Source organism: Manis pentadactyla, chromosome 4, assembly GCF_030020395.1.
Source record: "Manis pentadactyla isolate mManPen7 chromosome 4, mManPen7.hap1, whole genome shotgun sequence".
Taxonomy (NCBI): domain Eukaryota; kingdom Metazoa; phylum Chordata; class Mammalia; order Pholidota; family Manidae; genus Manis; species Manis pentadactyla.
Window position 1 is genome coordinate 141,809,883 of NC_080022.1, and position 27,673 is coordinate 141,837,555.

Genomic DNA, 27,673 nt, shown 5'->3' on the forward strand with positions numbered 1-27,673 from the left:
GAAAGCAGCTCCTGGCGAATGCTTATGGCTCCACGCACCTGGCACTCACACTGGGAACCCACTGCCTCACCCTTGGCTTGGCGCTTCAGGACAGGGAGAGCTGAAATCTCCCCTTTCCCCAGCCAGAGGCCCAGAGGAGAAACAGACCCCTGGCACTGGCTTCCACTGGTTCACCTGGGACCGTGCCCCATGGTTAATAGCAACACTAGATGTCACCATTCCACCCTGGGCTGCTTTCTACCCCACTTCTGCCATTCTGCCACATGAAGACCCCAGAAACCACCTTGCCCAGGGATCTGTGGCTAGTGCTGAAAATGACCGGCTGCGCTGCAAGGCCTGGGGCTCCCCTCTCAGCCAAGCTGCTTCTGCCCTTCGGCAAGAGCGGACCCAGCTCACTCACCTTATATTTTGTTTTTTAGAAACACTGTACATGTAATGTAGACACCTATAAACTCCAAGATCTTATTTTCTGTTTTCATCAATGAGTTCATAGAGGCAGTAAGCTAGAAGCCAAATTATGCATGAGCTGACCCTGCTCTGTGTGACCTGGTCTGAACTAAGTCACCAATGTTACATCGGAGCAGCTGCAACAGCAAGCAGTTGCAGGCCCAGTCCTTGCTGAAAGGCCCAGGAAGCCTGGGCTGATGCTCAAGGCCAAGTACGACTGAGAATGTGACTACACTGCAGATGATACCAGTTCTCTTCTTACTACTTCTGTAGAAAAGATGAGAGGGCCACCACCAAAGCTGCTGCTTTACTAAGTGCAAGAAGGGAACAGGTTGGTGGGGGGAGACCTGGCTGTAGGAGGGTCTGTCCTCCCAGCCTGCTTGCACCTCTGTGAAGGGAAGGCGAGCACATACTGGCTGCCAGGCAGCAGAGTGGCTCTTGATTGGTTGGGGAATTAACATACCCTGATGTCCAGATTCATTTTTTTTTTTTGGCCCTGGGTCCTAAGGTCATGCCTCCCATATCCTAGTTCTAGCCCTTGTGGGTGACTTACTTGTGTGAGGCATGAGCACCCAGGAATCCAGGCCTGAGGCTGTCTTGCCACCTTTGGGCTGCACACTGGCCGTCAGGCCTGGGGACAAAGGCTTTCACAAGCTGGCACATTATTTAATGGAAATCCAGCAGTCCTTCAAACAAGTCCTACCAGATCTAATACTAATAACACATTTCCTGGTTTGGGAAGTATTCCAAAATACCAAGAGGGTGAGACATACTTTTGCCTGAAATACTTTTGCCAGGAACATTTAAGGCGCATCCTAATGTCCTATTTCCTCCAACCATAAAGTGGACCCAATATAAACTTACCCTACATACAAGTCTTTAATTTCCTGGAAAAAATTTCACCCTTCACACATGTACCACTTACTAATAATGAATGATAAATAACGAATCTAGTAGACAACAGTCATTTCCCCAAAGAATTTTCCCTTGAGCAGCCTGCTTGGAGGAAAGCAGTGGGTGCTATTTACCTCTTGATATCAGCAAAGGGGGATGTAGGTTAAGTGCTCGCTCCACACTGTTGCTTCAGGGTGAACAACTCTGCTCCGAGTCTCCAGTCAGTCCTCAGTTTGCACAGCAGCACCCAGAGAAGCTGCAGGGGACCTGGCTGCACTGCCCCCAGTTCTACTGTAGCGCCGTTCTGGTCCTATCAGGTAAGCATGGGCCAGCCAACTGGCCAGGGGAACGGACAGACACACAGACACACACACACATTGGGTCCTCCAGTGACACAGACACACACACACACACAACCTTTCACAACCTTTCTCCCTAAGCTGACAGTGCAACACCTTGTTGGCTTCAGCTGATGTGTTCCCGGACCATATTCTACTATGTCTTTATATTCATTGCTGAATTCACTTTGCTGTCCTGGAATAAGGCAGCAGGAGGAGCAAACAGCTTTTTGGTGTCTTTAATTAGGCGGCAAGAGAAAACAAAGTCTGGTTGAAAATTGCCACTTGCAGCTTGGCTGATGCCAAATGAGCAGTCCTGGCTCCCTGTGCTCAGATCAGTGAGAGCCATTGATTTCGAGGACATGTTTTGGAGGTGGGTTGAGAAGAAGAGTAGGCAGTCACCTCACTCCTGGAAAAGCAGCTGGTTTCCAGTCACCCTCTGGCATTTACGTCTGCCCACTGTATATACCAATCCTAAACATATACCCTTTTTCTTAGGCAGATCTTTATTGTTTGGTATAGGTAGAAAAAAAATCTCATCTCTTGTGAAAATGTGTAGTCAGATCTGAAGTCAGTGTGGTGAACACAAATCTCGATCCCCAGGGTGGCATTCTTACAGCCACCATCTGCCTCAACCTGCAGGGCATGGTTTCCCTTGCTGCTCGTGGAAGAAGCCCTTGAATATGTCGCAGCTGGTGTTTTAACCTGGTTCCAATTAGCGACAAGAATTTTAAGGTATTTTGGAGTTGCTTAGTGAGAATTAAGAAGCCACCCACTTCAACTGCATCATTAACCTTTAAGATCTCTCGCATTGTTGAGAAAGGGACTTTTCACTGGTGCTGGCAAAGTGATTTTTGCCAGAATTTCCCCCAAAGTCACCACTATATGAACCTCAAGCACCATCCCACTGATATTACCTACACACCCACTCCAGAAGGAGAATTCTGGGATCAAGGACCCAGCTGACATTAGTGTCAAGTGGTTCAGTCCAGCCTGTGTGGGCCATAGAAGGATGACGGGTGACCTAGTTTTCCTGCTGCAGTGACTCACAGGGACTCCTCACTGGACCTTGCTCCCTCTGCCCTGGAAGAGAAGCAGCTGCCAAGAGAGACCACCTTTCCTCCAAAGCCATCATGACATAGGGCATAGGCAGAAATCCATCTTCTAAGGGAGGCTGACCTCACCTTGTCCCCAACTCCAAGGGAGACACTGGCGGGGTTCCCAGAGAAGGCCCTAACCACAGGATAGAGCCCGGGTTGAGAGTCTCCACTACTGCCCCATTCCTCACAGGGAGATGTGTGTGGGATTCCTTGTGCTTCTCCAACTAGCCCTCTCCGGCTTCAGAGTGCTTGCTCCCCCAGGGGGGGATGAGCACGAGTATCCATAAGCGTGTCTGTAATCTGAGAATCCTCCCCCTGCAAGGGTGAGTCAGACCAGGAAAACGGCAGCCGGAGCCCCAGCAGGGAAGTGTCTCTGGCACTCTAATCCAGAGGAGCTTCCTGGCTTCATGAGGACTCAACAGTTGGCTATGTTAGGTTCAGTTCTCTTAAATTCTGAAACATAGCTACCGGGTATCCCAGTTAAGAGGCTCTTGTATGTCCCACCCGCTGACTCCCCAGTAGAGCACCACAAGCGAAGATTTCTGTTAATAAGCACAGGAAAGGCCAAGTGGTTGAAAACACCCAGAGATGATGCCTGCTTTATTTCTTACCAGGTGACTGCATTTCAGGCTGATGACATCAAGTAACAGTCTAATTACCAACTAATTTTGTACCTCTGAACGACAAGGCAACCATCCAAGTCAGTGAGGAGCAACGGTGTCAACAGCTAACTGGGGGGCTGGGTTTTCCAAACAGATGGTCTCGTTTGGCTGAGCACTGTGAGTGAGCCAAGGCTCATTTGAAAGACCCTGTCACCCGGCTGACACAGACTAACACCCTGTGAAGCCCTAGGCAAAGCCCTCCATCTGAATCCTAAGAACACAGCTACTGTTACTTTCCTTTTTCCTGGTCATTTCAGCCCAAACAGGGAACCAAGCTATGTGGGCCTAGCAAAGTGGACCTAAGGCCTACTTGTAGTTGGTGTGTCCTCTGCCTTCACTCCCACTCCAGGGCACAGCCCTTTCTGCAGGTTCTCAGGAAAAAGCATAGGCTTCTGGTAACTTCTTGTCTCTCTTTAGTTCTGAGTTGAAAAGAAAAGGGAACGACAGGGGTAACCAAAGGTGGGCACAAGCACCTCGGCAGAGTTCCAGTGGCCCCGGGCCCAGAGCTGGGCTGAGGGAGAGGCGGTGCCCCTCGAAGAGGGAAGGCCAAGTGCACCTTTTCAGGAAGATGTCCAAGGGAAAGAATTAACAAAATTCCAAGAGAGTAGGGGCTGTTTGAAACCTGGAGAAGGTCAAGATCAAGGAAGGAAAAAGATATAAGGAAGGAATGAGAAGCTCTTTCATACCACATGGTAGGAATTCAATCAAAGTAAGCACTTACTACATGAATCGTTACGGCAGCTACTCTCTCTCACAAGAAGAGAACACAAGCTTCCATTGCTATCTGGAGAGGCTGCCCTAGAAGCAACTGACAAGGTGGTGGGCTTCCCTCAGACCAACAGAGGCTAGGTCACTTCGGAAAGGATGTTCTCACCGGCAAGACCTAAGAGGCCACGGCCCTTCCCTGCTCCACCCACACATCCAGCTGTCACTGAGCTGTCCTGGGCGCTGCGTGGGCATGCCAACAGCAGGGGCAGACCAGAGCACCAATGCGCTGTCCCTCCGGGCTCACTGGCAGGAGAACGCCCTGTGAAACACTCCACCCAGAGCTCATGGCTGACGGTGGTGGCGTCCCAGTCCTGGCGTGTTATGCCAGCCCCGTGAATCCCAAGCAGAGTCTCCAAGCATGGTGGGTTCTTCTGCTGCTGAGAGGAGGTGCACCCTAGGGTGCTAGATGAGGAGTTAATGCAGAGAACAAGGCACCACAGAGAGGTTGGACACTTGGGTTGTGTGATTCAGGACACGCTGGAAAAGTCCAAGGGTGGAGGGAAGGAAGGGGAGAAGGAGGAGGAGGAGAAGAGTTTTAAATAATGTCTCATGAGGTCAGATCCCCACTAGATGGGCTCCGGTTTGAGCTTTTCTGCTAGGAAGTCATTCACAAAGGCCTCCACGATGCCAGGGGTGATCTCCTCCACGTCCATCACGTACTTGGCCCGGGCGGACATGTCCAGAATGGTGAGCAAAGGGGCAGCCTCGGGCAGGTTGGTGTAATCTCGCAGGGAGTCGGTCATGTCATCCTGGAAGTCACCAGAGGGAGAGAAAACCAGTAAGTTTTCAAGACAGAGGGTAGATGGTGCCCTGGCCTGGATTACCCAGGTAGCCCAAAATGCAACCACACCATCACCCTGAAGAGCTCCTCCAAAGAGATGGGCTCTCAGAATGGGGTGCAGGGGCCCTACCCTGCCGTGGGGAGGCCGAGAGGCTGGTCCATAAAATGCGCTCTCTGCATCAGTCCGAACGACCAGGCAAGTCATCTTCCTTTCTCAGTACAGGAGCAAGTCTAACACATCTCTGCTGTGTGAAAACAGGCTGTCCTTTCACTACTTACTTTCACAATCAACTCTCAATTATATGCAGTCCCACTGTGGATTATCTGAGGTTGATCTGGACTCCAACTCTGGAATGTTCTAAGACAGAAACAGCTCACTGCCCCCACCCCCAGCCCTGTGGTTTCCAGGGGGAAGGAGCTGCACAGCCAGTGCAGATGACGGTGCTACTGAAGTACTTCCCAAGTTCACACAGGTTTCTGTGTCTATCATACATCCCCAGTGACTACCCGGATGAACTTCTCCTATTCGGTATAAAGGCAAACATAAAAATCAAATCCAGAGGTTTGAGAATGATTTGTAAGGGAACAATCATTGCAGATGACTTTTCACACTGTTGACCCCCATTTGGGAGATAACAGAAAATGCCCTCCACGTGCCCATCCTGAGGTTGTCTCACTATAAGATGTGCAATATCCTGAACTGAATGAGGAGACCGGAGTTGCCCTGCAGAGAAAGGGCTTGGGGAATTCCTGGTCTTAAATAAATGCTTGCCAGCAGGAGGCATGAACTGTACAGCTTACCAGCTTCTAAGACAAAAAACACTACTTTCTCAAAGGGCAAATCTTTAGAAGGTTATTAGATTTTTGCCCCCATCTCAGAAACGGCACGCACCTCCCAGCAACACTGGGCTATTTGACATCTCTGGCACTGGTCATCTGATTCAGCCCCTCCATGTAGGTTAATAAACAATCTCATGATAAACAGAGGGAGCCACCTGGACAAATACTGTACATTGCATTCCCGTTAGGAGGCCTAGGCCAGGCTGAGCACAACGCTGCCTCCCCTCCTCTCCCTCCAAACAAACCACAGAGATATGAGTTTTAATGTTTATTAAAGCTTCAGAAGGTAACTTCTGCCTGCCAGAGAGGGCAGGACCAAGACAAACACAGGGTCCCATTTAGCCTTGGGTGGAACATGAGAGGCTCAAAGTCCTGGGCTCAGAGGCACTTAGTCCATGCCTGATGTCCCAGTGCCCTGTGCCCACTACCCTTCTATAGTGACTTCTACAGTGGGACACAGAACTGCACCAGGAGAGCTGCCAAGGCCAGGAGCCCAGGTGAAGCACCCAGAAGGACAGGTGGCCAGTCGGGGAGGTGGAGCAGTGAACGACCCTGGCTCCACTGTGCAACTTCCTGGCCAGGGATCCTTCCCTCTGGGCCAGGGCTGGTCCATCTGCCCAAGCACATGGACAGAGTGAGAACCCTGCTTCTGGAGTCAGGCTCACCTCACCTTCACTCCTTTCTCTGCCACCTATGTATTGTGTGACTTCGGCTAGCCACTTCTCTGAGACCAGGTTTCATGCCCAGTAAAACATGTTTAATAATGGCTTACATGGAGCTACACAAGGAGGCGTAAGAGCCAGCCAGCTCTTGCAGCCTGGCAGACCAGACTCGGAGCAGCCTTACCCTCTCCAGGCCTCGCTTTCCTCAGCTGTGAAATGATAATGATCATGTTCCCCACCAGAGAGGTGAGGAGCAAATGGTCCGAGGCAGGTGAAGCACTTGGCCTGGGGCCTGGTATACAGAAAACCTGCAAATGTTCCTTTGCAGCCACATTTTTAAAGCAGTTACTGGAGCTGTCCACTCCAGCTCCGCCCCTGGCTCAGCCCTTTCTGTTCTGTATCCATCTTTTCTCACAGCCCCTGAAAAGGCGTTAGAGTTGAATGCATTCAGAGCAGCTTCCATTTGTGCTTTGTTGGAGCGGGCTCATGTAGCCCTTAGGCAGGGCCCTGCGAACCTGCTTTGTTCCCTCCATCCCACTGCTGTGCAGGGTGACTTCAGCTGCCTGCGAGGGGCCCGGCAGGGCTTAGCTGGGGTGGCTATTGAGGGGGTGATGAACAGGTGGTAGTGGTTCAGGGTGTCTGACTGCTGCTGACTCTCCTGGAATCCAAGCATAGCATGAAATGAGCATGGAGCTCTGACCACCTGGAGATACAGATGAGTGGAAGAAGGGCAGTGGGGCGTCGAAAAGTGTGTGTGTATCAATAACCGGCTTGCGGCCCGGTGCAGGGTAGGTGGGGAGAGGGTTGAGCATGTGCAGAGGGTGGCTCCGGGGGCCGGGGACTGCGGCACTGTGCCTGCGCTGCCCGGCGCCCCTGTTGTAGAGGATGCCGGGTCTGCGGTCGCAGGGTCCTGCACCTCTGTGGAGCAGGCACCCGCCGGAGGGGGCCCTGCCTTCTCATCCTGGAGAAGTCCAGCTGAAGGCCTTCTAGGGACAAGCCTTGGGTGAAAGACATAGGGATGCCAGTAAATTCCAACCTCAGCACTCTCCCTGGGCTGGCTAGGTAACTGCACGTCCGAGGTGGGGCCCCCAGCTGGGTTCCCTGTATGGGGAAACGCTCACTTTGCAGGCCAGTGCAGAGGGGGACTAGCCACACAGACGCACTGTAAAGCTCCGGGGGGCTGGGTTCCAAGCAGGGAGTAAGAGTTGGTCTCGACCTTTGGGGCTGCCTCTCTCCCTAGCAGCCTGGGTGGGAGCCGTGCAAAAGGGGGCTCTGTCCTGGGAAGGCATCCTGCTGCTCTGAGCCTGCTGAGCAATGGGTGAAGGAGGAAGTGGCACGGGCAGGAAATGGTTTTCCACGACTGAGGACACACCTTTTCATGCCTGTCGGTGGCTTCTCCCAGAAGCACTGGCACCCAGGCCCTAGGGCCCCTTCAGGCATCCCTTAGGTTGTAAACGTCAGCCAGCTGACCCCCTGCTGCCCAGGCCCCAGCAGCACTCACCTCCCCTGCCACAAAGAACAGAAGCGGCGCCTCCTCCTCTTTGGCTTTGTACTTGGCAATGACCTTCTCAGCTATTGGCTGTATCAGCTGCTTGGCGGCCTCAGACTCTCCGTCATCCTCAGAATCTGTGATGCAGGAAAGACACGACGAAGCACTAGTTTGTCAGACAGTGGCGGTCCCTCAGGGAGTCTGCATCCAGGGCCTGAAATTCCCACCTGGGCAGCCCCTGAATAGAAAACGAGCTTCCCCCGGGACACAGGCCTTGCCTCCTGGGTGCTAAGGGTGTATTACAGGCACCACACTGAGTAGCACCGATGCCTCAGGCAGGATTCGTTTCACTGAATTCTGCACAAACCCACACCTCGGAAGCTGAGCTTCCCCTCTGCTGGGACCTGAGGTCCCCGGCAGTTTTTCTCACAGTTACAGATAAAAAGCCACGACCTTGGATCTCTGTCTTCCTAATGGAAACAGCAGAACTGGTGGCAGTGGTGGCAGGTCAGAACTGTGGTCGGGGTCAGCAGCTTTGGTGGCAGCGGGGAGGCACCAGGGTCACTGGAGTGCCAGCTTCACAGCCGGCAGCTGCAGTGGCCCGGAAGGGGACAGGCTGCCTGCAGGGAGCAGCCCCCACTGAGGCCCCGGGGCTCCCTCCTGCTGACCGCTGACACCAACAGCAAGAACAACACCCCTGAGTGGCAAAGAAGGGGAGGGGAGAGCAGGTGCCAGCAGGGGATTTTCACCCAGAAATGCCACACTGCCCAAGAGGCCCACAGCAGGCAGCTTGGCAAAACACACCCCAGATCCACATGGAGTTAGCTCCATGATGCTGGGATCTCCCTTCCCCTCTCTGGGGCCTTGCTTCCACATCTGCCAATGGTCTCGAAGGTTCTGAATTGTCCCTCAGCTCAGAGTTGTTTTCCAGTGGCCCCAAGAGTGGGTGTGTGAGCCTGCAACAGGCAGCTAGGCCCCAAAGTGGACGACTCCCCCAGGAGGCCTCTGTCCTCCAACCACAGGGCCAGCTTGCAAATCAGTTTGCTTAAGAATTCCTTTGAGTCTGCATGCTGTCTTCCCTCCTGGGGACCCCCAAACCAGATTTCCAGAGAAGGGGAGTAGGATGTGGGACATATTCCCTAGCCTCCCTCAGTGAAGTGGGTATGGCAGCAGCTCAGGCATGATCGTAGGATCCCAGGTGATTCTGAGTTGGAGCTGAGCAACAAGTCCCAAGACAGAGTCCCAAATCCCTTGGCCAGCAGTTGCTGTGTTTGTAAAAGGAACCAGGGTCACCCCACAGGGCTGCAGGGAGCCTGGATGTTCCTAAATCTTCCTGCCTGGCACAGTCACCCACTGAGCACCAGAGGGGCAGTGATGGGTGAGACTGGAAGGGGGCACTTGGCCACAGACATGCCACCTGCCAGGGGCCTGGGGCAGCCCTTCAGGACACAGGTGATAGGCAGAAGCAGCCTGGGTTAAGCCTTGGCCCGAGGGTCCCGCTCCCCGCAGCTCCTGTGTGTGCAGCCCTGCCTCTTTCCATCTGGGAGTCTTGTTCGTCAGGGGGCCCAGGGCATCCTCCAGGCCTGACCTATTCTTCCCAGCTGGCAGTCGGGAGCAGCTCCCAGAACACCTGCAGGGGCAGAGCCATGAATAAACCATTGGGGTCAAACGCAAGGCTGCTGGGAGAGACAAAGGCCCAGGCTCTGCATTGTCCCCTTCAGAAGAAGCTGCAGGGACACCCCCCCCACCGGGTGAGGTCTGTCCTGTCCCTCTGACCTTGGGGCTCCTGCTGAGCTTCATACCTACAAAAAGGACGAGGCAGGGGCCCTCGTTGAGCTGCACAGCGTTGGAGTCGGAGAGCTCCAGCACGGGCTTGGGGTGCCACGGGAACTCCCTGCAGTCCTCGTCGTTCAACACCTCCACCCTGCCCTGCCGCGTGATCACCTCCCCCTGAGGGTCCAGCACGATGAGGGTGGGGATGCCTGCAAAAGAGACAGTGCGCTAGGTCACTGGCCCCTAGGGACAATCGGGAGGTCCTGGAATGGAATCCAGGCTCAGCCAGGGAACAGCCACACAACTCCCTCGGGTCTGCATGTAACTGCTCCATGGAACGTGGGCATGTCACTTCACCTCTCCTGGCCCCGTGTCTCCCACTGCAACAGGATGACTGTACTGCAGTTCCTACCTTACCCCACTACGTAAAGACCAGTGAGGTCATGTATTTAAAGAACTTAGCACAGGGTCTTGGCAGACAGAAGCAGTCGATAAATCCTAAAGAGATCCCAAAGTGGGAGATGCTGCCCCAGCCCACAGGGAATCTTAAACCTAACCAATGTGGTGTCCCATGCAGCGTACTTGGTGCGTACTTGGTACAGACGCACAAAGCAGGGCGCATCAGTCAATGCGATGGGAGTCCTCACATGGGCAGCAGGGCCCCAGCAGCTCTGGAGGGAGCAGCCTGGGGCGGACATTGCAGCAGGAGAGCAGGAAGACAGCTGGTTGCCAGAGAGCCAGCTGCCCCCGTCCCCTACCTCCAGCCCTGCTGCCTGAGGAGGCCCCCAAACCTGCTCCGAGGGGGACAGTCCCTGGAGGGAGCGTGTAGTGGCAACTCTGCCACCCTCACGTAGAGTCCTTGGCTCAGGTAAGAAATGCAACACCAAACTCCATGCAAACCACAGCCCCCTCAACTCTAAAGCCTCCAATGGAACATCAGAGAAAATCCCATCCTGGTATAGAGTCTCATCTGGGTCTTCCACCTCCCTGGTCTTCTGCACGCCATTCCCTGCTGCTACTCCTCCAGTCAGGACTCTCCCAGCTCCCCTCAACCTCTCGGAGCCCCCACCCTGCCAACCACAGCTCCCAGAGTCAGCCTCAGCCCTGCCCTGTGGCAGCCCTGCCCTGTGGGGACGCTTGTCTCTCCACTGGCAGCCAGATCCCTCCCCCCTCACACTAACCAGCCACCTCTCCTCTGGAGCTGACCAGAGCTTTAATTTTATATGGGCCAGTGAAAGCCAGAGCAATTTAATATTTATAGGTTCCAAAGCATTCAGCTGGTAATTTGCTCCACTGACATTTTACTTCTCTGTCAGAGGGATGCTGAGGTACCAGAAATATGGTCCCGGTGTTTTGTAACCTGCTACAGTGGCCAGCATGTAGCGGTGGGCCCGTCTTCAAAAGGAATAAATGAGTCCATTATGTTCATACCTATTATAGTGGCATGGCCTGTTAGGGAACAGGTCTGGAGAGAACTGGCCTCTGGAGGACTGCCAGTCCCACCACAGCACACACATGCTGGTACTCCTCGGGGGCTTTTAGGACATGCTCAGAGCTGTCCAGGCCTCCTGAGTTATATGTTAAAACACAAGAGACCTGGGGTGCCTCCAGCTGAAGTTACCCTCCGTGGCCCACATCAGGTGCGTCCCCATCCCTGAGGAGGATCAGGCTGGGCCACAGTCAGCAGCCTGAAGGGAGCCTGGGGCTGGGGCTGGGGCCCAGGACAGGCCAGCTGGCTACAGGCGAGGGCCTCCCCACCACCATGCCGCATCTCAAAAATGCCTTGGCAAAGTTCTTTAATTGAAGTTGGTATGTTTCTGAAATTGGGCAATTACAAGTGTTGGGTTAAACCAGGACCTGCCCACTGCTATGATCAGGCATAGCAGCTGGCCTGCCCATAGCCCAGAATTGGTCTGTGGAAGACAAGCAGGCACACAGGACAGAGAAGGGAGGAAAAGTAAAATCTGAAGGCAAAGCTCACTTCCTGGTTTGGTGTCTCAGTTTATCCACAGGACCCCTCTAAGGGGCCTCCTTTGTTACTATGGCTGCAGTCTCAAGTCTTAAGTCTGTGCTGGTGGGACCAGGATGGCAGGACAAGGACACAGTCCCTAGCTGGCTGCTGAGAAAGCCTCAGCTGAATCTACCAAGGAACAGCCCCCTAGACCTTGGGCCCCCCACCCCTTCCCCACAGCTCTGAGAAAGCAAAGTCCCCACTCCTATTTGGTGCTGAGAGCACCACCACCCGTGTCTAAAAGCCCAAGACGATGAGGCATGTGTGCCTGTGTGGTGCATAAACAGAAAGCAACCCCATAAAATAACCAGGCAGACTTCAATCCAGAAGCCCATTTCTGGCAGGTGGACAGGGGAAAGAATATCTGTGCACAGCGAGTGCCCAGTCCCCTTCCTATCATGCAGTCTTGGGTTAGCTTGACTCTGGAGCCCTATGCATGTGCTTTCCTCCAGGGATGGACCAGTGGGCGAGAGAAGGGAAGCTCACCTCCCCGGGACATGTGCTTGCACTAGGCAGGCACATGCTAGCTACCTCACTGACTGCATATAACAGATGGTTGTGGGAAATACGATTATCCTGCTTTTATGGGTGGACAAGTTACCTACCCAAGGTCATCGGGCCAGTCAGTAGCCAAGTGGGATAGGAACCCTGGTCTGCCTGTTATAAAAGCTGCTGCTCTTCCTACCAGGCCACCCGCTAGGAGGGGGCTTGCACAGACAGCCCCGGGGTTGGGGAAGGCCCCTGCACCTGCAGCTTTGGGCACCACCCACCCCCTCCTCTCTTCCCTCCCAAGGCTGCAGTCACCTCTTGCCTTTCATTCCCCCATTGTGCTTTCCCTGCTCCCCTCCCTTGAAGCAGGTTCCCTGAAGCAGAGACTTCTAAGGAGAAAATAGGGCAAAGCCTCTAATGGGAAACTTAAAGGGAATGGGAAATTTCTAATCGATGCCTTTGTACAAAATAACTTCCACACCAGGACACCACCAATAGAATAAAAAGACATCCTAAAGTATGGGAGAATATATTCCTAAATGACAGATCTGATAACAGGTTGACACCCAAAATATATAAAGAGCTCATGCACCTCAACAAACAAAAAGCAAACAATCCAATAAAAAAATTCAGAGGAACTGAACAGACAGCTCTCCAAAGAAGAAATTCAGATGGCCAACAGACACATGAAAAGATGCTCCACATCACTAGTCATTAGAGAAATGCAAATTAAAACCACAATGAGATATCACCTCATACCAATAAGGATCACCACCATCCAAAAGACAAACAACAACAAATGTTGGCAAGGATGTGGAGAAAGGGGAACCCTCCTACACTGCTGGTGGGAATGTAAATTAGTTCAACCATTGTGGAAAGCACTATGGAGGTTCCTCAAAAAACTCAAAATAGAAATACCATTTGACTCAGGAATTCCACTCCTAGGAATTTACCCTAAGAATGCAGCAGCCCAGTTTGAAAAAGACAGATGCACCCCTATGTTTATCGCAGCACTATTTACAATAGCCAAGAATTGGAAGCAACCTAAGTGTCCATCAGTAGATGAATGAATAAAGAAGATGTGGTACATACACACAATGGAATACTATTCAGCCATAAGAAGAAAACAAATCCTACCATTTGCAACAACATGGATGGAGCTAGAGGGTATTATGCTCAGTGAAATAAGCCAGGCAGAGAAAGACAAGTATCAAATGATTTCACTCATCTGTGGAGTAAAAGAACAAAGAAAAAACTGAAGGGGCAAAACAGCAGCAGACTCACAGAACCCAAGAATGGACTAACGGTTACCAAAGGGAAAGGAACCGGGGAGGATGGGTGGGACGGGAGGGATAAGGGTGGGGAAAGAAAGGGGGCATTATATTTGCATGCATAATGTGGGGGGGGGTCATGGGGAGGACTCTGCAATACAGAGAAGACAAGTAGTGATTCTACAGCATCTTACTACACTGATGGACAGTGACTGCAATGGAGTATGTGGGGGGAACTTGGTGATGGGGGGAGTTTAGTAAACATAATGTTCCTCATGTAATTGTAGATTAATGATACCAAAATAAAAAATAACTTCCACACCAGCAAGGGGCTTTTCTGAAGGGAATGGAAAAGGAGCAGCTTGTCTCTGCTTCACTTGAACTTGTGGTTTCCCAGCTGGGATGGCTGGGATGGTCAGGGGGAAGTATGGTAAGAATCTAAGGATGATCGAGCCATGACACTCACTTCCTGGAAGCTCACTTCCATGACTGTCACATGGGAATAGTGACAGCTTTTGCCTTATTTGAGGGTTGTGAGGAATAAACAAGATGGCAAGGAGAAAAAGGCTTTCTATCAGAGTACCTGGTATACAGTAAGTACTCCATAAATGTTAGTCCTTATTATAAATAACTTCCTTTTTTAATCATCCCTAAGTTGATTATTTGACTCAGGAGAAGGCAAAGGTACAGAAGACTGGGGCCTTGCTCCAGTGAGAGAACAGAAACCTCCGTGCTGGGTGGAGGAAGTCAGCTACAGAAAGAACCAAGAGACGATGCCAATACCACAGTGAGGGTTCCAGGAACAGTGTGAGGTCGGCCACACATGGGGTTGGTGCTCTCTCACTTGCACATCTCAAGCTTATTTTTGGGTGTAGGACACATACTTTATGCTCCTAGAGGCTTCAGTCCTAAGCCCCCTGCCCTGGACCAAAAGCAGCGCCTAAGAACCCCACTCACCATCTCTCTCAAAACCCAGAGAAGAAAGAACAAGGCCTGAGAAGCCTACCCCAAACTGTTTCCTCCTGGGAGGAGATCATTGGTATTTAGAACAATCTCAAAGCCATGTGTACTGAGACTGTCTCAGAGTTTAGTTCAGTTGCTTTTCTACTGCCAAGGAAAGAGGGAGCCTCGGAGGAGTCGGCCGTGGTGAGGGGCCAGGGGTGGGGAAGCTCAGTCACACAGCGCCCTGGCAAGTGGCAGGACTGCAACTCAGAGAGCATTCTTTCTCTGCTTCCACAGGGCAATGCAATCTGAGGGTGCTGGGAGGAATCACTCAAAGACTGCTGGGCCCTGGGAAGAGAAATGGGAGGAAAAGCAGAGCCCAGGCCAGGAAGAGCAGGTGACAGCACAGGAGGCAAAACATTGTGCAATCATGAAAATGGTGATTATAAAGACTAGCACGATAGAAGATGTTTGTAGTATGCTGCTAAACAGCACATACAGAATACACAGCACTTTGTTGATTACAGCTATGTTGAGTATGTATGCATGTGAACAGAGACCCCAAGGGACTCAGAAAAGTGAAGACAATTGGGCTAGTAAGGCAGGAATGTAGGTGAGATAGAGTTGAGTTTTCTTAAATGGTGTTATGATAAATGTATTAATGTAAAATAAAAATCAAAGAAGAGTGAAAGGCAATAGAGGTAGGATGGCAAGTGCAAACTGCTCCCTGGCCACCAACTCCCTTCATCAGACTGCTCTTCTCCCTCTGCTGGCAATCCTGGCAGTGGTGGCCAGGACATCGGGGCTGGAGAGGCCCCTCCCTGAGGGGATGCCGAGCCATGCCAAGCTCCTACCTGGAGAGCCAAGGAAAGGAAGCAGCAGCTAGTTTGGGTAGTGGAGCTCAGAAACCCGAGGGAGGTCCCAGGGAGGGTCTGGGCCTGCTTGAACTTGGCCAGCAGGCCCAAAAGCTTGGGCACATGCCTGTGCCAGGAAGCATGAAGACGTTTATGGCAACGTTCTTGTAATACAGAAAAACCAAAAATAACCAAGTGTCCATCAGCAGAGGAACAGATAAACAAACTGTGGTACAATGAAGCAGTTTTTAGCACTGAAAATAGATGAACCAGATATAAATATCAACAGGGATAAATCTTGAAAACGTAATGTTTAGTGAGAAACCCAAGTTGCAGAAGGATATTACAGCATGTCTGCCCTGAGTGTATGCCTCTAAAATCCACACCCGGCTTGGCAATTCTATTATTCCTAGTTTTCATATACATGCAGTAAAACTATGAAACCCAATTAGGAAGACACACTCTAAATGACAGCAGTGTTTCCCCAGGGAAAAGAAGGCAGAAAGGCAGTGCAGAGGAGGAGAGGGAACCCCATCTCCATCTGTATTAAGGCTCCTTTCTGCTTTAATTTTAAATACCTAAAGCAATAATGTCAATTCTAGGTGGAGGCCACATGGGTGTTTGTCACATCATTTGTTGTTCTTTCTTGTTTTTTCCTTTATGTTCTCAAAACAAGACAAAACAGAACACTGAAGCTGCTCAGAAGGCCCCAAGGTGGCCCCCAGCCTGCCCTCCCCAGGCCCTCAGGGCCAGCTCCAGCCAGCCTACCCCAGCCCTTCAAATCCTGAGATCTGTCTACAGAACCCACCAAGCACTGGCCCCTCACCTCTAGTGACTGAAAGACACAAGCTCTAAATGCTTCACTTCTATACAAAATAATTAGGTTCTGCCTCAAATCCATTTTCTGAAAGGGGCAGTGAAGAGGGCATAGGATGGGAGAGAGAGAGAGGAGACAGGCAGGAGCTGGAAGAGGGAGGGGGGAAAGGGCAGAGAAGCTGCAGAAGAAAAAGGAATGGACAAGAGGGCAGCAGGGAAACAAGATAAAGAGATCCCAGGAGGGCAACCCGCCCTCACAACTCCCCTCCCACCCAGGCCTAAAACGAGGGTCTCCGGGGCTGTTCCCAGGGCAGGGCCAACCTCCACCCTGGGACCTGCTGCCCTCTGCAAAAGTTGTGGGTGGGGTGGGGAGAGGAGGAACAAAACCAGCTCGGGCTCCTCACCCAGAAGGGGCGCTAAGCCTGCCTGCAAAGAACGCAGTGTTCTCGGACAGCCGGGATTAGATAGACAATTGCTAATGGGATTTGCCTTTTGCCAAGTGTGTCTAAACCCTTTCCTTACAAAGGCATTTTTAAACAGCTTATAGGGTTGCAAGTACCCCAGTTTGCATAAAGCGTTGGGAGTAGGGAGGCCCCCCAACTCAGAGCAACCCTGCTACTCCCATAAGACAAAGGAAATGGACGGAGGCCAAATGCTAGGGTCTTGGTGAACGGGTGGCCCGGTGAAGGCTGTCGGTTAACACAGCCTGGGCTCAGTCCAGAGCACCAGAGGGAGCCAGCGATCAGCCCCCTAGCAGCAGCAGGACAAACTCATCTGGGCTGGCCAGCCTAGGGACAAACTCATCATCACGGCATGCAGCAGGCTCTGCCATTCATAAAAGGGGTGAGTTGAGGGGCAGAGCCTCCAGACCTGGACTCACCTCCAGCACCAGGATTGACACCTCCACATGGCATCGTTTTATGCAAGGCTGCCTTGAGTATGCTGGGTGGTTCTCGGAATCTAGCAATGCTCTAAGCTCAGCCCCCAAGATGCTCAGAGGATTCTGGGTTCTTTTCGAATTTCTTATTTTCATCCAAGCCCATCAAGAAATCAAAGGGAAGCTCTGCCCTCATGTTCAACACATAAAGTCAATGTCAGATTAACTGACTCATTCACTATGAAGTACAAAGACAGGTCAGGTGGAGGTGGCTCCCTTGGGTGTGGGCCGGGGAACATATCTGGTAGTGCCCTGTGAAAGCAACTTCATCAAAACCCTTCAGGAGTCAGGAAGTGAAGCAAGAGCCTAGGACACTTAGAGAGAAGCAGGCTCCATGAACTCCCACGCACAGCCCTGGAAGCTGTGCTGAAGACTACGCTACTCAAAACAGTGGGCACCCTCCACTGATTCTATGTATATGCAGAGTGTGTGTGTGTGATATTGTAACATAACAAGAAATACATATTTGGTCTTCATCCCTAGTTCCTGACACAGAGCTCCTAAAATCATTATAATTCCCAGAGTGGTAGGGGTGATAGGAGCATCCTTTGTTACATATTTGGCCTCAGTCCTGGATCCTGACACATGAGCTTCTAAGACTCCTGGAATCTCAGAGTGGTAAGTATTTTTTTGTATGCTAATGAGATGACCTGTGACTGGGGCCCCTAAATAGCCTCAGAATGGGGGCTGGTCACCAGGAAGGTGTGATCAGAAGGTTAGAACTATCACCCCATGTCCTGATCTCTGACCTCTGGGAAAGGAAGAGAATCTGAAAGTTGAGCCAATCACCTATTTGCCAGTAATTTAATCAATTGTGTCTACATAATGGAATCTCCCATAGAAACCCCTAAACAGTGGGGTTCAGAGAGCTTCCAGGCTGGTGAACATATGGAGATGCCAGGGGGTGGGGGAGCATGCCTGGAGAAGACATGGAGGCTCTGGGACCTTCTCACATACCTGTGCATCTCTTCCACTTGGCTCTTCTTGAGTTGAATCTTTTATAATACTAACTAAACTGTTCTGAGTTCTGTGGGCTGCTCTAGCAAATTACCAAACCCAAGGAGAGGTTCGTGGGACCCTCTGATTTACAACCAGGCAGTCAGAAGTATGGGAGGTCCAGGACTTGTGTTTAATGTCTGAAGAGGGCGGGGAGTGCAGATGGGGGGCAGTCTTGTGGGACTGAGACCTTAACCCTGTGGGATCTGACACTAACTCTAGGCAGATAGTGTCAGAATTGACTTATAACACAGGTGGGGTCAGGGAATTGGTTGGTGTCAGAAGTGTGAGTGAAAACAGCTCAGAATATACATACATGCATATAAACACATCAGTTGAGTGACTGGAAGTTGTAACCATGGGATTGCACAAAGCTCAGAAATACGCAGAAGTCAATCAAAAATAATTTTCAGAGTTTTGTGATGCTATGAAGAGTATTACAGAATAGACAATTCCTTCAAGTTCAAAGGTATTCAGAGCTAGACTGGAGGCATTTAAATATCCTCCGATGCAAAAAAAAAGCAAAATCCAATCGAGGGATGGTGCAGCCTGAGGAGGAATTGCCAACTTCCAATACTAACAAGAAGAATTCAGAAATGATACCAAACTGGAGACGTGAACTACAAGGTCTCCGAAGGGGAAGGCTGTCCTCTTTGCAGGGCAAGGAGATGGTACTATGAGGAGGGCCGGCCACATGGACTGGATTCTGGACACATGCAACCTCAGCGAGTGGGGAAGAGACTTACAAAACAATGTAACTGGAATGACACAATTATTTCCTTAAATAAGTGAGCATCTTTCAAATCTAGGAAGATGTAGATGTTTAGAAATGTGAATCAAACCCATGGTGTTAATGTTTTTGTATGTCAAAACATCCATGCACGGTTGGTATCTGTTTTGTTTAGGAGAATGTGGCCCAGTAGAGTAACAGGTCCGTCCTGCAATTTCAATATTAAACTGTGTAACTGAGAAATTGATTCTGGCTTATGTTTAAGCTGAAACCCTACCACCAGTACTGCCGCATTTAAGAGAACTTAAGAATCACTGTTAGTTTAATTTACTAGAGTTACCAGACTTACTTAAGGACTTGGGAACATTTGTTTGTTTTTCAGATAAGTATTTTTAAAGGTTTAAATGTACAGATCAAATAAAAATGTTTAAAGGACTTGAACTTTGTAAGTGGGTCTAACCATCAACCACTGATCCCTAACAAGAAGCTACTGATTCCTAGATACAAAAGCATTACAGTATTCAAAAACCAACACTAGAAGTTTAAGTAAGATCTAGGTTTTTAAAAAATTTGTATTTAGTAAGTCAAATACGAATTTTAAAGTCAATCTAAATCTCTGAATAAGCTTTCCTGCGCGGCCTTTTTAGCCTCTGAATCAAGATCCTCTAAATCATGCAGCTTGGAGAGACCTTAGGGATCCCCTTGGCCAACCCCATCCTTCTTCACGTGAGGCAGCAGATGGCCCAGAGAGGGAAGTGACTCGCGGAGTAGCACTCATCCTGGGTACTCCCAGCATGCCCTCGGCTTCCCTGGGTTGTCGGTGTTCCCTGCCAGAAGGCAGCGCAAGTCCTCTAGCCCTTTAGCACCAGGCTCCAAGCCAGAAACGTGGCAGACACCCAGGAAGTGTCACCAGAAGAAAAGCACAAATGCACAAGAAAGGAAGAAATAACAAAAGAGGAAAGAGAGGAGGGAGGAAAGAGGGACAGAGAAAAGGAAGGACAAGTGATCCTGGCTGAGAACTACACGCCCCTACTCCTTGTCCTTAGGAGTGACCAATCCTCGAGAAAGACTCCACTGCGAGAACTACACTCGGGACTGTGACAAGGGACAAGAAGTCACAAGAGACACCAGCACAGAAGAGGAACGTGCTGGGAAGGCACGGAGAGCAGCACTGGGCTGGGAGGAGGGCGGGGACGGTGGGGAGGAAGGGGTGAATAGGAGGGAGAAATGGGGTGGCCAAGGGTTTTGAGATGAGCCTGTAAAGAGCCATGGAACACACCACCGAGGGCTGCTGCACAGGGGACGAGTACCACTATTAGAATGATCTTCTGAGGGCTCACGTGGAGGTGCTCTGCCATGTTGGTGAGCACAGCAGCCGTGGAGAGGCAGGAGAAGTACCTGGTACAGAGGAATGGAGGCCTTCGAGTTGCAGTGAGTCCTTAGAACAAAGGGGAAAGGACCTAGGAAAGGCCCCCATTACGGAGCCGGAGAAATCCAAGACTCAGCGAAGCAGGAGAAAATCAGGGGAGGATGATGTGGAAGGAGAGGGGAAGAGGAAAGGACTTTAGCGTCTAGCCCCAGGTATCAGAACACAAAGGCGGCCGGAGCAGGAAGAGAACAGGCAGGTCAGTGGATTGCAAATAGCTCTTCTCTTGTGGTGATGTCTCATCCAGTTTGAGGCTTTGAAATGTGAGTTATATGCCAACTTACAAATGCCAAATTCACATGTCAACCCCACCCACCTCCCAACTCTAGACTGCTGATCCCACATCACTACTCAGGTGGCTAATGGGCGTCTTAAACTCAACATGGCCGAAACTGAACTGCTGTTTGGATTCCATCTGATCCTGTCGACCTGACCCCAACCCCACATACACAGCTTTCCCGGGCTCAGCCAACAGTGACTGCATCCTTCTAGCTGCTCAGGGAGAAGGCCGAGGGGCTGTCTCTGACTCTTCCTTTTCTCTCCCACTCTAATCAAGTCTGTCAGCAAACTGTACAGCTCTAACTTCAGACTGCATCTAGAATCAGCCACGTCTTGCTACCTCCAGCCCTATTTGCCTCCCCAAGCACCTAACGTCTTTTCCCTGGATCACCACAGTAACACCCCTGCTTTCAACACAGCAACAAGAAGGATCCTGCCATAAACTGGATTAGGGGACTCCTCTGCTCGAACCCCCATGCTGTGCACTTCACTCAGTACAAAAGCCAAAAGCTCCCTAACAAAGACCGTGTGTGACCCGGCCCTTGTTACTCTCTTGTCTTAGCCCCTCCGCATTCCCCTCTTGCTCATTCTGCTCCAGCCGCACTGGTCTCCTTGCTGTTCCATAATTGTGTCAGGCGTGCTTCTGCCCCAGGGCCTTTGCACTGGCTATTCTGGCTGCCTGGAATACTTCTCTCCCAGAGAACCACAGGGTTAATTCCCTTGTCACATTTTAATGGAGCTGACCCTAGCCACCTATTTGAAACTGTGGCCCACCCCTCCCCCACCCTTGTACTCCCATTCCTTTACCTTGCTTTATTTATTTATTTTTTGGTTCTTCTTCAGCTTATTGCATGAAGGAGTCACACGAGTCCAAGTTAAAAGCAGACCCCAAATGGTTACATTACACAAGTTGTGAGGTTTTCACACTTGTGACAAGGGATAGAAGGGAAATTCTACTTATTGCAAAGAATTCTTCACTTAAGCTTCAGTGAGCCAAAGGCACTTAAAACCCACGAGCCTTCAGCTGGTCGTCCTCAGCCACTCCAGTTTCTACCGGGAACTGGGGTATGTTCCTGCACTGGTCACCCTGTGGCTGAATTACTTCTTCATATTTTGGAGGCTCAATCACAGTACCATTGCAGGCAGATTTCTTCTTAAACACCTTCACCAGTTTCTTTTTCTTGTAATCATCAGCCATCCCTTGGACAGCAGTTAGAGTCTTCCTGCCATTTCTCTGTTGAATTCTTGTATGGATATAATCCTCAGTGCCAGCAGGAAGCAGATCATCACCCTTACTTGCACCAGCAAAGGGGTTGAAAGAGTGGAGGTTTCTGGATAGTGACATACAGTAAGCTTCCTTTTCCTCAGTGGAAAAGGCCTGGGGAAGGTGGCGGCAGAGAAGGGGGGCGAGGGGGATGGGGCATCAGGAAGCGAGGGGGCTCAAGGGGCAGGCTGCTGAGTCCGCGGTGGCTGCTCAGTGGCTGGGGCCTACCTTGCTTTCTTTTTCATCCATAGCACTTCATTTTTTATCCACAGTGTGTTATAACTCAATCCAGTGTACACTTCATCATTTTTAATCGTTTATTGGCTCCTTCTGCTAGAATGCAAGCTCCATGAGGTCAGGGACCTTTGCGCTTTTGGTCCATGAATGGACAAGCATATGACAGGCCCACACTACACTCTGATAAATAAATAAGTGACCAGGGGATGCTGGGAACCTGAGAGGCAGCTTTAGTTTGGTGCTGGGGCTGCAAGGACAAGAGATGAAGCAGCATTCTTGGGGGCCACGAGGGCAGGGACCACGGCTTTGTCATACTGGTGTTGTGCCTACACCAGCAAGAGGCCCATCATGTGGTAGGAGCTGAGAAAATGGGAGGGTCTTTGAAAATTTTGATATTTGGGAGAAAGACAGAGCTGTTATGGACTGAATGCTTGTGTGGCCCCAAAGTTCCTATGGAAGCCCTAATCCTGATGTATTTGGAGATGGGGCCCATGAGAAGGTGGTAAAGGTTAAATGAGGTCACAGGGTAGGGCCCTGATCTGACAGGGCTGATGTTCTTGTAAGAAGACAAGATGCCAGAGCTCTCTCTCTGTCACGGGAGGGCATAGGGAGGTGGTGGCCATCTTCAAGCCTGAAAGGGAGCCCCCTCTAGGAACTGAACCAGCTGCCATCTGAACTTGGACTCTCCAGCCTCCAAAACTGTGAGAAATTAACTTGAAGCCACTCAGTCTATGTTATTTTGTTAAGGCAGCCCGAGCACTCTGAGACAGGAGCTTAGGAGATGATGGGAGTTTTTTAAGCTGAGAGAGACCTGAGCATCCTGGGAAGTGCAGACGGGAGGCAGGAAAGGGCAGGAAAAATGGAAGAGGTAAGAGTCAGATCCTAGACGAACAAGACAGAATCTCAGAAAGCAAGGATGACACTTCTAACAAGGAAGGAGAGGGCGTGGGAGATGCTAGACATTCTGAGTCATGAACCCCATGTTCCATGGCAGAGAGCAGGACAACTGAGGGAGGTCAGGACTAAGCAGGTCTGCTGAAGAGGGAGGCTGAGAGGGGGGTAAACAAAGGGGAAGAGACTGTGCCCTGGGAGACACCGAAGAAGAGCATGGCCGGGAACCTCAGCTCATGGTCACAGGTGAGTCCCAGCCAGCCCATGCTCTGCATCCCCATCGCTGTGCTTCTGGTCCAGGCTGCTCAAGGATGCAAGGCATGTTCTCAGCAACCCCACCCCCAAGAACAGGCTGTAGGTTTTCTCTACCTTCTTTTTTGGTAGCCAGAGGCAGGGGGATGCAGAGGCCCGTCTGCCCTTGTGCTCATGAGAACAGTGCTGCTGACTGGTAAGATCGCGGCAGAATGCTGCACGAGCACTTACTAACATGCCCTTCTACTAGGAACTGGACGCCTAGGGCACATGGGGCCTCGAACATGCCATGAAGCAGAAGTTAAGAAGAGATCCTGTGAGGCCAGAGGGCCGTGGAGGCAGAGGCGGGGGGCTGGGCACCGCGGTGGAGGCTGTCTGCACCACCTGCCCGGAGCCCAAGGGAGCAGCTGTCTGCTCCTCATAGGCAGGCCTGCTGTCAAACCCAGCCTGAGGCCTGGTCACAGTCATTAGAAAGAGCAGTGGACAACCTGCCTCTGCTTCTCTGCTGGTCTGGATTAAATGTCACTACTGCACTGATCTCCCTTTAATCAAAAAATTCAAGAAGCTCCTCAGTCCAAAGGGTCAAGTTCAAGTACCTTACACGGTACTCAAACCCCTCTAAAATGTGGTGTCATCAGCTTGATTGCCCACTCTACCTTACGGTACACCACGGGCATTACACTCTGGCCTTGGTCCATCTATACCCCATTCTCTCAGGCCCTACTCCACAGCACCTCCTTCAGGAACCCTGCCTGGCTCTTTAACATGTGGCCCTTCGCTAAATGCTGCCTTGCGAAGGATCTGTGTTGCTCTTCTGCACCATGGGACCACCTGATGGCTGGGCTTTTATTTCACTATGCTTTAGTTATCCTTGGCTTCCCGGAGCCAGAGGCAGACAGATCCAGGTCAACAGGCAATGTCCAATAGGCTGCTGGCAAGAATGAGTCCTAAGGCTCAGCCCAAGAGGTCAGTGATCAAGGAAGCCGTCAGCACAAAGCACTGTGCCAGTGAGAGACTAACACTGAGAATGAGGAAGCAGGGGGTGGGGAGGGGCGAAAGCAGGCAGGTCTAAGCTGAAGAGAGACTGACAGGTGGCTGGGGAGCGCACACCATGGGGCCACCCGGTGGCTGGACTGCAGAGGATGCTTGCTGGGGGAGCTGGGTTCTGCATGCATCTCACTTTCCTTACTGGGGCTAGCTGGCTGGCCGCTGCTTGCTTGGGCATTGGGCCTCTCTGGGTCAGCTTTCTGACCCTCAACTGAGGGTTCCTTGAAGTCGGGGACCATAGATGTACTTCTCAGCGCTGCACTGCCAGGGCCTTAAGAGATGGTGCCAAATGAATGCATCTGAGAACTCGCCCTTCTCTCCCTCCACAGTTGTGGCACCCACTCTCTCGCTGTCTGGGCCACACCTAACAACTGTGGCTCCTGTATCTGTAATATTTCTACGTGGACAGCTGGAGAATCTCACAGGAGAGTTCCCTTCTCTGTTTTCTGAAAGCACACACAAAAAAAACAATCCATGTGATTTTTTTGTGCCCTGCCAGCATCTTGCAGACAGGCGCCCTCAGCCCCAGCAGTGTGTCCAAACTTGTGCTGGGTCTTGCAGAGCTCGTGATCTCCTTATGAGATTGCTGTACTGTGCCTACTCCCAAGGGTCCTCAGAAGCATCTCACCAAGCACAGACAGGCAGAGCACCATCCTCAAACTGGCTATGCATGATAAAGATCATCTTTTGGTAACTTACTAGTTTCAGTGACCCCATGGCCTTAGCACTGACCACCAGGAATATATGTATCATACTGGCCCCCACGTTCAAGAAAAGGCAACCCCCTACTCGGAGAGGAAAAGATTCCGCTCCACTGATGACGTGATTGGAAAGAAGATGCCTCTATGTGGAGAGGCCTTCTGACAGAGTAGGGTGGCCAAGTGAGACCCAGCACCAGCTCCGTTCTCTGGAACAAGTGCCAGTCTCCTAAACCCTCGTACAAAATGGCATTTATCTGACCAGCACTTTATTTCCTCAAGACATCGTCATACTCTGCTCTTAAGTTACTTCCCAATGTCAAGTCTCCTCATCTACTCAAGGGCAGCACTGGGCTGCTCTTCTGGTTTCTTACTTCCCACAGAGCTGGGTGCAGAGTATTGGTGGTTAGTTGGAGCTTAAGAAATAGGTTCCTATGATATAGTCAAAATATTGTAACAACTTGGTATGGTGATAGCTGGTACTTAGAATTATCATGTATATAAATGTTGAATCACTGTGTTGTACACCTGAAACTAATGTAATGTAATACTGTGTGTCAACTACCCTTCAATAAAAAATAATTATCTAAAAAAAAAAAAAAAAAAAAAGAAATAGGTTCCTATGCACCTCAATCCACTCTACCATTTTTTCCAGAAAGGATTTGAGGCAGCTTAAAAAGTGCATGATATAACCTAGATAAAATAGATGAGAATATCCCCCTGAAGGGAAAACAAGGAAGGAAGAGAATATGAAGCCAGGATCAAGGGTGTACACAAAAGGGTGAGATTCACAGAGTTGCTAAAGGTGGTTATGAATTCAACTCTGGGTTTTCGATGGGCTAATGCAAAGCAAGAATTGTGGTCCATAATGAAATTCAAAGTATACAAAAGATGAAAGAAAAATATCAAAAAAACAAAAATCTACCACTTGCTCAAGAGAACCTCAACTTTTGCTGGGCACTATAGGATAATTTCCCAAGCAGAAATTCCTACAAGCTGGAGATTTATAAATTAAAGACTCTAAAGTGTAGATTTTTAAGACCTCTGATGTATATATTACCAATTGCTGTCCTGAAAGGTTGCCCTAATTTACATTCCAACTAGCAGTGTGCTCTCTTCTCTAAACTGGGGATTATCTTTTTTGGGAGATGGTGGAGAAACGGGAGTAATTGCAAATGTGATGGAGAAAAATTCAGTGTTTTCATCTACAAATCATCAAAGTAAATTATGCTGAATATTTTTCAGATCCATACTGATAATGTGCCTTGGGTGAATTGCCTACCTCCTATCTTGTACTCATTTTTTACTGAATTGTTTCTCTCTCTCTCTTCTCTTTGACTAGTATCTGGAAAAAGCTCTTTTTCTATAAAGGATATTGATTCTTTGCCATCCATGTTATTCATGTTGGTTGGTTGTCTTTATCTAACTTTTTTGACATCCAAAACTTTTCCACTGTAAAATAAAATGTTTCCCCTTTTTTTCCTGAGCCAATCAGTTAACTAAATATTTATGAAAACCTCCTCTTTGTCCAACACTGAAACTTCCCATTTTTACTGAGAAAAGGAAATATAAGTCACTTGTTCAAGGTCATTCAGCAGTAGGAGGCAGGGCCAGGACTGGGGTATTGGTGACCTTAAACTAGAGTAGTGGTACAGGTGAGGGTGGAAAGATAAGAAACAGGAAACAACGCCCTGGGCAAAGATCCAGGAGGCCCCAGGCCTGTTAGAGGCAGGAAAGTTAGCACTCTTCTTGGTCTGCGCCTCTAAGATGCCTCCCTAGTTGTCTGTGAGGGTGCTCCAAGACCCAAACATGTCACACAGTCACATGTTGTGCATATTTGTGCATGAATGCATGTGCATGCACACACCCACACACCCTGGTAGAGAGGAACAGGAGAGGCCAGAACATAACTGAGGGGCCTTTGTTAGGGAAGTCAGAGGAAGACACACACCAAAGACAGCTGCTGGTATGTAAGAGGGAATAGAGAACTCAGGAGTGTCCCAGTATTGCCAAAGGACCAAGATGGGAAATCCACAGTCATCAGAAGAGGCAGGGCATAGTGACATGTAGATATGGGTGCGGAAGGACAACAAAGTCTAGGTAACACTAGTGAACCCAGCTTGCTGGTCCTAGCGAGCCTACTAGGGGGTCTCACCTGTAGCCCTTCTGGGAGCTTCTAGCCACAACCCAGAAATGGAGCTGAAGAACATGCACACTGGCTGGGCTATACCCCTTTCCCACTGGACAGTTATAATAAGACTGTCACAACTCCCTTAAGTAATACAGAGTTAGCTTTGAGGTGAAGATTTGAATCCTATGAGCAAAAAGGACAAAGCACGACCTGGCATATTTTTGAAATGAGCACCAAGAACTAAGGATAATGCTAACGACCCTCAAGAGCTTTCCTTTCCCTGCCGTGCTCTTTGCTAACACCAAGGCCAGGTTTACTCTCTGACACCCCAGCCTCCTTCCCAGCTGGCCTCATTGGCAGGGCCTTTGTTTCTTCTGCTCTTAACACTCTTTCTTCTCCATTTTACTTAGTCAACTCCTAGAGTTTCCAGATCTCAGTTTCAGTATAATACTCTTATCTCCTTGACCAGACTGAATGTCCCTAGTACAGGACCCCCAGCGCTAGGTCTCTTCAGAGCGCTCCTGGTTGCAACTATACTTAATTGTGTGATTTACTGATGAGGGTGTCTCCCTCCTGGGCCTGTAAGCTCTGTGAGGGAAGGGACTGTATCTATTTTCACTCAAAATTCTATTTCCCAGGCCTGGAAGA

At 50.3% G+C, this 27,673-nt stretch overlaps 2 protein-coding genes across 2 annotated transcripts in view; both read right to left on the bottom strand.

The window, feature by feature from the left end:
• Nucleotides 1-1,902: 1,902 nt before the first annotated feature.
• Nucleotides 1,903-27,673, bottom strand: part of NXN (nucleoredoxin) — a 155,664-nt gene continuing 129,893 nt past the window's right edge. The window contains exons 6-8 of the mRNA XM_036906240.2: nucleotides 9,784-9,963; nucleotides 7,994-8,118; nucleotides 1,903-4,958 (exon numbers count right to left, since the gene is read on the bottom strand). Coding sequence (XP_036762135.2) covers nucleotides 4,776-4,958; nucleotides 7,994-8,118; nucleotides 9,784-9,963 — 488 coding nt within the window. The 3' untranslated portion in view covers nucleotides 1,903-4,775. The remainder of the gene's footprint in view (nucleotides 4,959-7,993; nucleotides 8,119-9,783; nucleotides 9,964-27,673) is intronic.
• LOC118922937 (eukaryotic translation initiation factor 1-like) lies at nucleotides 13,666-22,551 on the bottom strand. The gene has a single exon (XM_057501070.1). The coding sequence runs from the start codon at nucleotides 21,848-21,850 to the stop codon at nucleotides 21,509-21,511; it is 342 nt and encodes a 113-aa protein (XP_057357053.1). The 5' UTR covers nucleotides 21,851-22,551; the 3' UTR covers nucleotides 13,666-21,508.